General features: G+C 36.0%; 2 protein-coding genes across 3 annotated transcripts; one reads left to right on the top strand and one right to left on the bottom strand.

Moving 5' to 3' along the window:
• Positions 1-153: 153 nt before the first annotated feature.
• Positions 154-4,922, top strand: LOC128186175 (iron-sulfur cluster assembly scaffold protein IscU-like). Its single transcript, XM_052855925.1, has 5 exons — positions 154-310; positions 424-537; positions 2,497-2,607; positions 3,699-3,777; positions 4,438-4,922. Exons 1-5 carry the CDS (start codon positions 224-226, stop codon positions 4,515-4,517), a joined length of 471 nt encoding a protein of 156 aa, XP_052711885.1. The 5' UTR covers positions 154-223; the 3' UTR covers positions 4,518-4,922.
• Positions 4,923-6,252: 1,330 nt separating this feature from the next.
• Positions 6,253-14,406, bottom strand: LOC128185642 (uncharacterized). Of its 2 annotated transcripts, none has more exons than XM_052855243.1 (7): positions 13,837-14,406; positions 12,218-12,898; positions 7,865-8,311; positions 7,407-7,574; positions 7,222-7,286; positions 6,843-7,085; positions 6,253-6,586 (listed from the first exon to the last, which is right to left on the bottom strand). In XM_052855243.1, exons 1-7 carry the CDS (start codon positions 13,841-13,843, stop codon positions 6,548-6,550), a joined length of 1,650 nt encoding a protein of 549 aa, XP_052711203.1. In that variant the 5' UTR covers positions 13,844-14,406; the 3' UTR covers positions 6,253-6,547. The 2 variants fall into 2 exon arrangements, with proteins under 2 accessions (XP_052711203.1, XP_052711204.1); XM_052855244.1 differs by lacking the exon at positions 13,837-14,406 and adding an exon at positions 13,663-13,805.
• Between the last annotated feature and the right edge of the window lie 554 nt (positions 14,407-14,960).

Genomic DNA, 14,960 nt, shown 5'->3' with positions numbered 1-14,960 from the left:
TTTCGTAATATATTACTACGCAACAAAATCCACAAGTATAATTTATCAAATTTCATCAATCAGATTTCTTTATCAGGATTTTAAATCTTAAACTTATTTTTCTACGCATATTTATCTTGAATAAAAGTACTTTTTTATCTTTTACAAGTAAAATATTCAAACTATATTCTGGCGCATGTAGAAGATTATTGAGTTCCAAGGTCGTAGTGAAAAAACATGTGAAATGGCGTTATTTCGAGCAACCACCAGGCTGTTGAAGCCTACTTTAGAGGGAAACATTGCCTCCACAGTTTCTTTCTATCACAAAAATGTAAGCTTGTGCCATCTTTCTTCAATCATTGAATCAAACATCATTGATTCTCTATATAACTGCGCAAAATGCGTAGCGAATTTCCTCTGATCTGTTTTGTTTCATTTTTGTAGGTGATTGATCATTACGAAAATCCAAGGAATGTTGGATCAATGGATAAAAAAGACAAAAATGTCGGTACTGGTCTGGTTGGGGCACCAGCATGTGGTGATGTCATGAAACTACAAGTAGGTAGAACTTTAATATTACAGTTGCATAATCAGGTCCAGCACAATCTCCAGATTTAGCTATATAGCTTGAATAAGCTAAATAGCTTTATTAAGCTATTCAGAATAGCTTCATTTAGCTATTTTGTCATACGTTTTTCTTAAATGTGTGATTTTTTCAGTATGTATAAAAAATCGCACTTTAGTGCAATGATAATTTTCAACTTTGAACTGTTTTGTAAACAATGCATGTAAAGATTACTCATAAGTTTGCGTCTCCTTAAGAGACTTTGCACTTAAAGTTTTGGGGCAACTGATTCATGACCACACAGTTACTTCTTGAATGAAATATAAAGGAGGTCAGTTATGGTAAACAAGATAATTGATTGGTAATAATTTATCACAATGAGAAGAAATCATACTTATCCACGCCTCATTGCACACAAAGTGGTGAACAGTTACCCAAACAATGGAAATATATTTTTTGCTTAAAAGTGTTTAAAATCTGCAGTGTTAAAACTATCGTACATTTGGGTCAAGTTTATAATGGTCAGTGGCGCAAATATTATTAGCAAGTTAATTGCGATTTTTCGTCCATTTCTTACAATTAATATTTTCTTCAAAAACTGCATATAAATAGCTTTATTAAGCTATTTTGAATAGCTTTATAAAGCTATTTAGCTTATTCAAGCTATATAGCTAAATCTAGAGATTGTGCTGGACCTGATAATAGTAGCTTACTGAGTGAAATTTTCCATGTGCAAAATAAAGGTACAAATTGGCTGTATGACTAAATTACCACAGAAGTTCACATGACTTGTTGTGCTATTTATTTATTTTGTGGCATGTCATTTTATTTAACCATTGCTGTACACACGTGTGCTTGCCACTTATTCATGCTGATTATTTCAGACATACAAAATACCCTCAGGGCAAAGAATTAAATGTAACATCTTGAGTGATACCCTGTTGTCTGTGATTGAAGATTACTCTTGGTGTCACTACAGTATTAAATTTTACTATACATAATACATTCTTACCAAAATTTGCAACTTCAGATACAGATTTAAAATTCAACAACGCTTCATTTACAATTTTCTAGCTTATTACACATATGCACCCAGCAAGGCGTGAGACTTTGTTTACTTTGAAGTTACACATGTGCTTGAAAATCAAGCCCGGGCCTTTTCACCCCCCTCCGGAAACAACACGCATCAAATTTTAAACGACCTCGCATTATTACAAAACTAAGATAGGCAGACATCTTACACATTGTTTTTCATCTCATAATAAATTCAGCCTTACTATCATGGAAGGAAATGCCCTGAATTCAAAGGGGAACTCGAGAATTGTTTTGCTTCAGCCATGTTTTGATGTGAACCTTCAGTGAAATACTGTCTGTTATGACTCCTGCTTTGCAGTTAAAACTTTTTAAAAATCTGTGTCAGAAAGGTTAGATGTTGATGAAATTTTCTTCTTTTCCCTGAATTACACGAGTCATTTTTAGGCAAAAGTATTGGTGCGTAGTATACACTCGAACTTAGTTTTTTCATGAGTTTTCAGGGCCAAGTATTTATGAAACTGTTTGATTTCGTCCCCTGATTGGCCTTATTCAACCCGAATATTATGCATCGATTGTACGCAAAAGAAACTTAAGAAAAACTAGTGGAAAAAAGTTTATTTTAGCAAATGTCCAAATCATGACACAATCTTACATGCCTTGACATCGGGGGTGATTCTTATTAAATAAGGGGCAAAATAACGCAGTGCCCTAAAATGTAAGTTTGTTTTGTAAACAAATGTTTTATATCATTTTCTCATTGACATACGGCATACTATGGTTTAATTGACTGGAAAAAGCTGAATTCATTGGTCCATGGTCAGTCAGCGTATGTGAGAATGACACTGGGTTTCAGACAAGGAGCAGCTACAGATTTGTACATGTACAACAACTATGATCCATGAATTTTTTTTTTTCAGATCAAAGTGGATGATGATGGAAAGATAATTGATGCCAAATTCAAAACTTTCGGCTGTGGATCAGCTATTGCTTCTAGTTCCCTAGCAACAGAGTGGGTCAAGGGGAAGAAGGTGAGGGAACAAAGTATAAACATATACAGTTACAGTTAGCCTGGTTAGGAATGTACTTCAGTGCTAGGCCTATTATAAAAAATTGTGTGTTTAGGGTAACATTGATGAAAAAATTAGGTTAGGTAGGTAGGGAATTTTTTTTATTTTATCATATTTTTTTCTGCTTGAATCCTAAGATTGTTTGTTGGTGTATATTTAATAACGGATTTTTAATAGAAGTTATATAAAAATCTCAATTGGATAAAAATAGACATCTGAAAATGGTAGGATCGGGGCATTTTTGTAGGTTAGGTCGGGTTACCCTAAACACACATTGTCAACTGTTTTTTTTTAGGCCTTATCCCAAGTATCTGCAGGGCTGATTGCCTATACACACATTTAAGGTGGTATGGGACACCTGACAATATTAATGTTGTTAAAAGTACGTTTTAATCAGACTACTTTCACTGGTTTAGAATTTTTGAATTTTACAATATTTGACCAAAAAATATTAATGAATTTTTTTTGAAAAAGTAAAATGACAAAAGCCCTTGTGGGATTCGAACTGATGACTTACATGCTTATCGTTAACGCTCAAACCCATGGCTCTATGCTGTTAGATAACAATTTTTGAAAAAGAAAAGAGTTTTAAAATCATACTTGGTTTTATTGTTTTATTTGATAGGAGGTATGTCATAATATGGAGGTGTCCCATACCACCTTAATCGCACACACCTACACCTACACACTAAGAGTGAACTTCGCTCAAAAAAGATTCATGTCAGCCTTCTTGTTCAGGTTTCATCATTTTGTTAACTTTATATAAGACAATAGTATTGAAGTTAATGTCTTCAATTTTTTTTGTCTTTCTTTGGCTATTAAAGAAAATTTTGAGAATTCTTTAAAATGAATTTTACTCAGTTTTTGAGCTTCATGTGGAAAAAAAACCTGCTTAATTTTTTTTTTTTTCAGAAAGTAGAGATAAATATCTGATTTGTTTCATTGTTGATCCTGTGATTTTAAATGGGATAAACTTTGTAGTTGCAAATACAATGTACTGCCATTCTGTATCTTTAATAAATGTTGAATATGCTGTACATTCCTTCCTGCAGTTGGATGAAGCAGTAAAGATAAAGAACACAGACATTGCGAAGGAACTGTGTCTGCCTCCAGTCAAACTTCACTGCTCCAGTAAGTGGTCATCGTTGATAGAGAGATTTATTTATTTAATATGATGTCATCATACATATTAACATGCACATACTACACTTCAATATTAAATGGTTATAATTTCAAAGACATTGTGTTAAAAAAGACACAATATATATGGTACCAGGATAACCCATGAAAGCTCAGAAGCTTATTTCCAATGGGGTGATCTTCATTGATATGTGTTCACCATTGATCAAACAGCACCTAATGTTTATGTACATGTACTACGGTGTCATTAAAATCCGAAGGCATTATACATATATTATGGTCAATGGCCCTAACAATAAAATCTGTTTCACATGACAGTAATGAATGAATATTGATGGTACTACATTTAGTATATTAGTTGTACTTTACTCTGATAACTACTGAACTTGATTATTAATTATGTAAATTATTGAATTTTGTTGGCACCCAGATTTTTATGCTATATAGTACATTGCATTTACACTGTATAACATTAAATGTCCCATCCATGATGTCAATTTGTTGCACAAAAGCATGTTAAAGGAGAAGTTGACTAACTCTTAATTGCCTAATTAAATCGTTGTACATGAATATCATAATAGAAGTGAACTTTCTCCTACTGGAGGAGTTACCTCTCTTTACTGGTTCAATACTTGTCTTTTGATCTTTCAGTGTTGGCTGAGGACGCCATTAAGGCTGCTCTACAGGACTACAAGCTGAAAAACCAGGACAATGTCAAAGCGACGGCCTAGATCCCGGACACGACCACCCTAAGTAACGGACAGTGCTGCCGCGATGTGGACACTGTATTGTGATCAGTAGCAGCTACTTGTGTTATATATATCCACGGAATGCTGGCATTTAACACTGCTTGTTTTATTGGTTTATGTCTGTATGTTGATATTACTATAATATTATGAAAGAGTATTGATATTTCAATTTGATTTTCATTTAAATTTGATTTCCACAGAAAAAAAATTCAACCTTCAACTTTTTCTGTAAATTCCAGTTCTGATGATTTCTTTCGTCAGATATGAATAATTAACTGATTATAGTAAAGCTTTGATTCATTGCGGAGATAAAGTGCATGTGTTTTGATGATATTTCCTTGCGAGTCTCACTGTTAAATAATGTGTACATAATAAAGTTTGATTGTATTTGTTGTTCTGTTTGTTAAGAATCCTGGAGAAGGTAGCAAAATTCCTGTTTTGGAACTGGAAATGTGAAATCTTACAAGAAAAAAACACCTATTTACATCAATGTATGGATATGTACGGATCATGTAGAAACTAAACATTTAGTACATGTACCTGTACTGTCTGGTTTGATTCTCAAACATGTTCATAAAAACCGTATAAGAATTCTTTTTTATATCAATACATGTATATTGAAAAAAGTGTGATATAATCATAATCACAGTTTAACCCTCAAATTGTAAACAATTCTAGAAATCAGTTCCCCTTCTATTGCTTCATAATCAATTTATTGACAATTTATATGTATTGCAACATAAAAGGAATTGTTTCCTGTATTTCTACATTGGTCTGGGATAATTGTTTTTTATAGAGAGTATATTGATTTTCTTACTCAGTTGTATGTTAATGGAGAAAAAGATGTCAAACTCTCCTATGCATATATATGTTTGTTAAACCATTCTGACAGTGACAATATCCTTGGCACGATTTCAGACTCGATTACAGGTGTCTATATAAATCAAGTATTTAAACGATATTTGATATTAGTGCTGCTCAGGAAAGAAATTACCGGAAAAAAACTTCCCTTGTTTATTATTAGCAACTTACTTGCCGATATTTATAAAGGTGTTATAAGGTGTACAGATTAAATGTATGAGTAAATGTCCGCGGTAGTTCACGTGACATGTTGCGCCATAGATTTGTTTATCTATTTTGTGGCATGTCATTTATTTTACCTGTAAAGGTGTATAAGGAAGTAAATATCATGGTTTATATGCAGGAAATGTACGTGATGTACCCGTATACTCAGCTCGGTGGTCCCGATCTCCCTCCATGTACCCGTATATTCAGTGGTCCCGATCTCCCTCCATTTACTTTAATAAGTGTAATTTTATTTTCATTCCTATACATAAAGTATTCCTTTCCCTTGTTACAGAACCATAATCCGCGAGCATATATATATTTCTTTCTGAAGGTAGTTTCCCGTACTATAATACATCTGGTACCTATAGTTAACTAGTAAACTACCTATAGAAGAAAAGCGGGTGTGCCATAAACGACTGTAACGTGAAAAGTTCTCTTTGTTGTTTGTTTGGCATTTATTTTTTAAATTTCTTTTTTTTTCTTTCTTTCTTTTTTTTATTTTTGTTTTGTTTTGTTTTTTGTTTTTTTTTGGGGGGTGGGGGGGGGTGGGGGTAGGGGATTTATAATAATACAATTAAAAAATAAATAAAAATACAATTAAACACTTAGTCTATTTCATCCTGATATTTAAATAAAAACATCTTTGAAAATCTTTTGAAAAATTTTATTAACAAGAACACATCATTTAATAATGAATAACAAAAATATTGCACCAAACAAAAATGGAACAATCATGTAAACACCTTGTGACCTCCATATCACTAAAACCCGGAATGATGAATTTTTACACTATCCCACTTTGGCACAACAGTTCATTGGATTTACCCACAGCATGAGATCAATGATGAATTAAAAAAAATGATAAAACTGGATTTTTTGGTCCTTGAAGGACGGAATCTGTTTCTGCGCATGATCGTCACCTAATAATGACGTCATCACAATCACTAGTCTAGCTCACAGTCGGTCTCCTCTAGCATCGTCTCCTGAAAAAAAATAAAAACATAATTGTTACTTCTAGAAAACCAGCATTACGTGCATTAATAGCAGCTATTAAAATGGACGTGAATGAAGATTACTTCATACAGGGTGACACTATGCTTAGAAATACAGTGATCAGTCTGATTATAATTTCGTTACATTTTTTTAACAATATGGAAATAAAATCCTGTGTTTAATTATGGTTGACTTAAAATTACTGAAATAGAGACAATATCTGTAAGTGTAGCAGACGACACTTACCCATCCGCCGCGCTCCTCCACCCAACCGGAGTACGTCTCCCGGAAGTACTGGTACGCCATATGTGCTACACTCACGCTTCCTTTGGCCACGTGGACAGCCGTCCGGGTCAGATAGAAATAGAGAGCGATCTGTTCCCAACCAACCGAGTGCTGTAGGGAGGAGTGAACAACGTGACGAAACTGGGCGTACGTGTGCTGCCGGGCGATGTCCAAAACAACCGGGGTCAGGGAGCCAAGTTTATACTGAAAGGTCAAGGACAATTTTGTGAAACATTCGAAAACTTTAATATATTAACGATTATTCAAAAATCATTTAGGAAGTAAATTATTTGTGAGATGAAATTAACACCCAGGGGTAAAACATATCGGTGTTTAATACCTCTCGAGAGAATCTGTCTCCTTCTTTACGAAATTCTTCAACAAGTTGTTGCACTAGTTGATCATCTATGGTGAAAAGAGTTTCATATGTACATTCTAACAATAGAGGATAGCAAACAGATCAGCAACAAAAAATAACGTCAGAATTTTATAATACAATTAGATTAAGAATGTCCCAGAACTCACCAGCCCTTGCGGTAGGGCCTTGGCCCTGCGGAGACTCCAGACCCGAGGACGAGCTCTCGGTGTTGTATCGCTCCACCGCCTTGTCACCGATCAACTTAAGGCGGCTCGCTACTTCCGCTATTCTGTGTTCTTTCTCTTCCTCCGACAGAACCTCAAACGGTCGGCCATCTATAGAAACAAATGGATTAGATTATAATGTCTGTCGTGTTCACAGTAACATACAACTTTAACAAGTAGGAATTTGAAAGCTCTTGTGACAACGCGTTTAAAAAAAATACGCAGTCATACTTTGACAAAAAAAAAGTGCGTTAAATTTTGAACCAAAAACAAAAATGTTCAAAATGCGTTAAATTTTGACCAAATTCAACTGTAAATTTTGAGTTAAAGTATGGATGGATGAAGTATTTTAAGTATCCTATTCCTTCTTGAATCTTTTTAAAACGGTAAACTATTCTGACCTTTCTTGTGTTTTTCAGTCGTGTCCGGGGCGTCCGTCTCATCTCCGTCAACCTCCACGTCACTGTACAGCGACACCTGGCGGGAATACCTAGTCTCCCTCTGGGACCGGAAACTGCCATTCACTACCTGTTCCTTCACTTCCTCCCGGGAGGTGATCCTTCGGACTAACCGTCGTCTTCCCCTGTTTGGGGACGATAAGTCTAGAGAAAGGCCGCCCTTGTCAGTACGAGCAGGTGCGTGCTCTTTCCTTTCACCGGTAGTAGAATTATCCCTGGAAATTTCACCGAAAATCATAGATTTAAACACGGCATCCACAGGGTTAAGTGTCCCATCCACATTGTCCTGGGGGTGAATGGACACCCCTGCCCCACGGGCTCCTGGGGTACCGATGTTCTTTGTGTCCCCCTCAGCTTTGCCTGTCGTGCTTTTGCTGTGGTCCTCATCACCTTTACGGAAAAAGAAACGAATCCTTTGAGTGAGTCGTTTAAGTCTTTTAGCTTTCATGGTTCTAAGTGATCTGGGCATTTACAAACAACTCTCTCTATATTAACAGGAGAAGTGAAAGTAGAAAAACCCATAGAATGGGACAGTGTCAGAATGAAGCAGGTGATTACAGCGATAACGTTTATATACCCAATACATGTACATGTTCGCGCATGCCCACCATGTGTCCCGACCAATTAATTACTAGCTAATATGTAGGACATGCAAGAAGTGAAAGACCTTAGAACCGCGCGCGATTTCACTCGTAAAATCAATACAACATAGAGAAATAGAGTGAGTACAATTCACAGCTCGGTCTATGGCGGAGGACATTGACCCCGAGATCGGCGCGGAAGTCAATAACTTCTCAGATACAGAGGCTGACCAGGAGGTGGAGAATTAGACGAGCGCCATTGGCTGATGGTGTCAATGATCGAAGAGAACTATTATATACAGGTTTATATATCGAACGAACGGTCTGAAATTATAAGGAGGGTTTCTTCTTCATGTACATGTATTACCAATGATTTTCAGAATATAATTTTAAACAGCTACATTATTTGTAGGGGCTATTTTCTTCGCAATGATATACATTCATATTAAATTCAAAGAAAATTATGTGAAGACAGCCTGATATACATGTATACATATTAATACGCCCTACTCCGAAACAAAATCTAAAAATAAATAATCCAATCTATCCTGCTGTATTATCGAACTTTTAAGGGCACCTAATCTAAAACTTGTTTTCAAAAAAATAAAGGAGGGTGGGTGTCAGACATATTTCAAAACCTTGAAAGAAAAATAAGACATTTGCGACGAAGGGAAAGAAATGGAAACTTGCATATTTTTGGCAAAATATAATTTTACGCGTACCACGGGGAAGCCCCCACCCTACCCCACCCAAAACAACGCGCGTGACTGTGTATAACATATACATCACTTCTCTGCTTTGTTCGGGAAGATTCGGGGGAAGTTTCTGTGTACTTTCTGACCCCATAATGTGTAGTACTTGTTCTGATTCATAAATATTTCAGACACCGGATTAAAACAAAATTTGTATGGTATCAATACCCGCAATAGGGGCTATAAATCGATTACACGGTGGTCAATGAATTCAAGTTAAGCTGGTCACTGGATTTAAACAGCATTGGGCCTGCCAGGTGTTGATGATCTGACTGTGACCGTAGTTGACCCCGGGAATGCGAGTACCAAGGAATTAATGACTCTTCATGCACAGACCGCGGACAGGTGCAGTATAGTGCACGGTAATGTAAACATGATCTCATGCAACTCTCTCGGGGAGAATCTATATCCATTGAACAGAAGAATTGCGTATTTATAGCAACTGATGTAGTATGAGAGGAAAGCATTTTATCAAAGGGGAATAATTCCATAAAAAAAAGTAAGCCTCCGGATTTTGCGGTCGGTGTCATCTACGTTTAGTTATTTTAAACGGGGGTTTCTTTGTATTTAAAAAAAAAAGTTGCCAAAATTGTTATAAATAAATCTACCCTAGCTAAGCTGTTGGGGCCAAACTCCTATTAATACTCTATTGAGATGACGTACCAGTCCGGGGGGTGGGCCTCTTTACGGACAGTGCTACAGTACTGCGTTTATTGGACCGTGAATGACACATCTCATTTACCCCAATTTCTATGAATTCAGTTATTTTCTATACTTCCTTTCCTTTTTATACGGATAATTCGATCTCATTGATGTTTTTTCGGTTAATTTGATCATCGCGGTGTCCTACAAACGCCGCCGTAAACTAGGTTTTCTGAACAGTGTGCCAATGTGACTCACGCTCTGTATTCTTCATTCTACATACACAGTAACAGTCAAGCTCTAATCCACAAACCAGGCCAGGCATTGGAACATTGACAAATCATATTTCTAATCTCGATACAAGAAGCGAAATGAGAGAGAGAGAGAGAGAGAGCAATCCAAAAAAATATTTTTATAAAAGAAATATAATACGCAACCACTTTGAAAAAAAAACATAGGCAAAATTACACATACCCCCCCCCCCCCCCCCCCCCCTACGGAAGCCTGTTAGTGCCACACAAGATATATAAAAAGAAAAGTCTATATAAGAAACACTCATTGTATATATAAAAACACACACATATATATAAGATAAACACGAATATATAGAAATAAGCAGCTTTATATATAAAGGAATTGCCAATATATATAAAGAATTGTGTATATATATAAAGCTAGGTCGTGTATATATAAACAGTACTGTGATATATAAAAGCAACAGTGATAAATATATAAAGCGAAAATTTTCCACTGAGTGACCTTCACTGAGTTCAGTCCAGCGTCTGAATGATAAACCCCGCCTACGGAGGAGAGGATCAGCAATATTATGCTCCCGAGGCAGGCAGTTTAAGATTCAACAGCTAACCGACTGGTCCACTTAATTTTAAAGAATGTTTTTTGAGAAGTTGTAAGCAAATGAACAAACAAATTAGTGTCAACGCGGGATTCATGGATACCCATTTTTGGACGTTTTCGATGTGCAACAGAGACTGATAAGTTGAATCAAAATTGTTGCTCGTACATGCATATTTTAACTTCTCTAATATAAATGTGAGTTGCGTTATTTTGATGCACATTTCATGTCCTCAAACTAAATAAACTAATATTAAGTACAATTTTTCTTTGTTTCTTATAATGCTATCAAATAAGTGACAATATAATTTATTAAGTTAAGGATAACTGTATACATCGTTAAGTATCTTTATTTCAAGCCAAATCCGCCCCCCCCCCTCCTTTATCGATCAAATTCGCCGTCCCAATATGAAATACCTTCTGACGCCACTGTATCAATGCTTTATACAAACTCCTTGAGGCTGGATTTTATTTGCGCGAGGGGGGGGGGGGGGGTGGGCAGTTTAATCTCATTATTGTTGTGTTTAGAATGGTTGATATGGGTATTTTTAATGCTAAGTCAAAATTTGAAAGTTAAAAAAACTAAGTTACAAGCAAGATACAGATTTTGAAATTCTTCAAAGCTCAAGTCTTTTTATATAGTTTACATATTTGTTTTTATTTGTCAGTTTCAATCAAATGTTGGTTCTTTTGTTAATAATGTTATAAATTTAATGAACATTAAATTAGTTTATATTGTGTTTGCCTCAAGCCATTTTGTCAAAGAAATGATAATTCCTTACTTAATTATTTGTAAAATAATTTAGAAAATAAAATTTTCATGTTCATCGGAGTGGAATGAAGTAAAATTAATGTTCTAGACAACTGTTTTGCAAATTTGACAAAATATATCATCGGTTATTTACAACAGTAAACACAAGAAACAGAAAAGAAAACTTGACAAAAAAAGATCTTAAATTTGAAAATTTAGGTAGGGGTGCTGGATGCCCTCCCTTTAAATCTGCCACTGACTTTTCCCAAATCCCTGCGGAATCATGTAATGTAACATTAATTATATCGTTCAAACTAATCACTGGGAGCATAATATTGCTGATCCTCTCCTCCGTAGGCGGGGTTTATCATTCAGACGCTGGGCTGAACTCAGTGAAGGTCACTCAGTGGAAAATTTTCGCTTTATATATTTATCACTGTTGCTTTTATATATCACAGTACTGTTTATATATACACGACCAAGCTTTATATATATACACAATTCTTTACATATATTGGCAATTCCTTTATATATATAGCTGCTTATTTCTATATATAGCTGCTTATATTTATATATTCGATTTTATCTTATATATATGTGTGTGTTTTTATATATACAATGAGTTTTTCTTATATAGACTTTTCTTTTTATATATCTTATGTGGCACTAACAGGCTTCTGTACCCCCCCCCCCCCGACCGAAACAAATACGAACTCACCAGCGTAGACTTTGCGCGGCCTCCTGAATGAGAATATCCGCTTCAGTCGACTCTGGGGCATCTCTGTCTGCTCCTGTATGACCTCTAAAGAGGACGACTTCATCTTCTTCTTCTTTTTCCTGACCCTCGCTGTCCTCTGTCTCTCCTGCCTCTCTCGCTTCCTATGAAGTCTTTCTGTCTCCGTTATCGTCTGCCTCTGGAAGCTGTGAAGAATTCGCTCTTTTACTTTCTGAAGGCGGCTTTTCTTTTTGCGGGCTGATCCAGAACTCTTCTGATCCTCGTCTGTGTCTGGGGAGGGTACGATTCCTGACTCCTGTCGGTCAAACATCCGGGTATCGGAGGACCGTTTTTGTCGCTGACCGGAAGTGGCTCGACTGGTCAGTCGTACGGTCCCGATTTGTGACGGAAGAGTTCTGTATTTTTCTTTGTCATAATCCTTCTTGTTGAAGTCACTGTTGGAGCCGAATAACACAGAGATTCTATTTTCCTTTGAGGTGGCCTGCTTATAACTGTCTGAGCGCTTTAGTGCCACCGCCATAAACCCGTCACTTCCGGTCAGTTCCGTCCGCGGAGGTACTAAAGGTTCCTGGCTTATTAGCTCCGATAGGCTCTCCCTCTCCCCTTTCCTCATCGGCATGGTCGGTCTTCTCCCAATGATTCGCTGCGGCATTTTTTTGTTTTCTGTTGGAGGAGAAAAAGAGAAAGAGCTTACATTCCATTTTAAGTTGTCATATCCTGGACTTCATTACAGATACTAGTTAGTGAACTCTCGAAGTACTACATACATGTAATTATATAACTAACGCACTGTGTAACAGCGATAAAACAGTGTGCACTTTAAAGAGAAGGTTTTTTTGAAAAATGTTGTTTTTTTTTTATAAATTCAGTGACCAGACTTCATTATTGAACAAGGAGCTTTCATAATTTGAGGTAGGGACAGAGGAGTACGTATACATTTATGAACAATATCACACTTGTTGATGGTTAGAAGTTTTTACAGGTATATCGATCAAAATTTAATTATTCGAATCATTAGAAACTAGCAAAGGCATTTACATAACATCCCCGGTTAATCAGCTAATCAGTGAAGTAAGCTTATTATTTTAGTTTAATTGTTTGTGGATCGCCAGTCTGTTAATTTTCTCAGGTGCAACAATAACATTCAGGTGTTTTTGATTGAGGGTAGCGAAGCATGACAAAAAATGGCGCCGTTGAAACTAGAAATATAAGTTTTATAGTGTTCTAACACGTATAATTTGGGTAATGTTCAACCCATGGTCAGGGTATGTCTTATCGCCTGTTTAATACAGTTAAAAATAGGCCTATAAAAACCTTTACTGCTTGGAGACCTTAAGGTTTTGGGCACAAAGATCTAATGTCATATAGTAAACAAATAAACGTAAATCTCTTATCTATCAATAAAAAGAAAACACCTAAAGACGTACTTGTCAAAAAGATTGTTCAGAAATATCCAACCAGTGTCCAATCACTCTCATCGAAAACACATAGCTGGTTTTACCTCTTCGTTTGCTATACAATAATAGATTTTTTAACTTGGATTTGAAAATGGGATTTCCTCACATCTCGGTGGTAATTTTAGCACTAACGTCAGAACTCACCTGGCATCGATGTGTATACAGGTAGAATTTGATAGAATCCCCGTCCTCTCTCCTCTGTAGTCCTAGTATGGCTGGACAGTTGGATCACATATTTCAAGTTTTGTTGAAATAAAGCCCTTCGTTTCACTTTTGTAGATTTTGTTTTCAACAGGTAAGATAACACAATGACTCAGGTAAATTCCTTCCGTGACATCATTTTGTTAGTCCACATTGGGCCGCGGAACATTTAAAAAAACAATACACCCCGTCGTTCTATTTATAGATATCTATATGTGTACAGGTATGTCACCTGTCGAGCTATCAGTGGTTCCCGAGTGGATTGTAAACATTAAGTTCCTCTACATGTTCACTCAGTGCTGATGAAAGTGATCCCAGCATGTTTCATTTGTCCCGTCATTATGTCCCTGTATCATTCAAGCGTCAGGAATTTGTGTTCAATAAAAATTTCATAAGGATCAGAGTTGAGGGTACATAGTGGTTACGTGGATATCCGGGTACACGGCCCCGGGAGAGAGACGTCGTGCGCCACACAGAGTGCAGTGACCCCGCACGGACGGATGTCGCGTGCTTCAGTGACTGACCACATCTCTTATATATAGGACACTGTCCATTCCAACACATTTCATTTCTTGAATAAAATCTCCAGTGGCATTTATTTTTTAATTTCTTTTTGTTTTGTTTTAAATAATAAAAAGTTTATTGCAGATTTAAATGATTTTGGAAATAAAATACGTCAGAAAGGACACTATTAATAGCTAGTGTTTTTAAATAAAGAGAACCTATTTATGAATCGTTTAAAAAATTGAAATAAAATTAAAACGAAAAATAAGTTTTTTTCTCACGCTTAAACAATTACAACGTTGACATGTACATTGTACTTGTACGTAAAATATTACATTCTCTCGTGCTTAATTTTAATTTCTTTATTCTAATGATTAGAGGGTGCATTGATATGGATATTTTTAAATTATGGAAAATACATGGGTAACTATATAAAAAGCTTATACCTTTCAGCATACATGTACGCATCAAAAGATAAACATCAAAATTGAAAATCTCATTCGAAGAGTGAATTACGTGTATTTCGACGATTCTGATGGGCGTAAACTCGTTCGCTAACGCAA

The sequence above is a fragment of the Crassostrea angulata genome, chromosome 5, assembly GCF_025612915.1.
Source record: "Crassostrea angulata isolate pt1a10 chromosome 5, ASM2561291v2, whole genome shotgun sequence".
Taxonomy (NCBI): domain Eukaryota; kingdom Metazoa; phylum Mollusca; class Bivalvia; order Ostreida; family Ostreidae; genus Magallana; species Magallana angulata.
The sequence above is the reverse complement of the archived record's forward strand: the minus strand, read 5'-3'. Positions and strand labels throughout refer to the sequence as shown.

What these genes read in the sequence shown, in the direction of transcription:
- LOC128186175 (XM_052855925.1), top strand. Translation starts at nt 224, where the DNA reads ATGGCGTTATTTCGAGCAACCACCAGGCTGTTGAAGCCTACTTTAGAG. An exon ending in TTTCTTTCTATCACAAAAAT is followed by an intron (nt 311 to 423) that starts GTAAGCTTGTGC and finishes TCATTTTTGTAG; the next exon opens with GTGATTGATCATTACGAAAA. An exon ending in GTGATGTCATGAAACTACAA is followed by an intron (nt 538 to 2,496) that starts GTAGGTAGAACT and finishes TTTTTTTTTCAG; the next exon opens with ATCAAAGTGGATGATGATGG.
- LOC128185642 (XM_052855243.1), bottom strand. An exon ending in GACTGAAAAACACAAGAAAG is followed by an intron (nt 7,575 to 7,864) that starts GTCAGAATAGTT and finishes TTGTTTCTATAG; the next exon opens with ATGGCCGACCGTTTGAGGTT. An exon ending in TGGAGGAGCGCGGCGGATGG is followed by an intron (nt 6,587 to 6,842) that starts GTAAGTGTCGTC and finishes ATTTTTTTTCAG; the next exon opens with GAGACGATGCTAGAGGAGAC.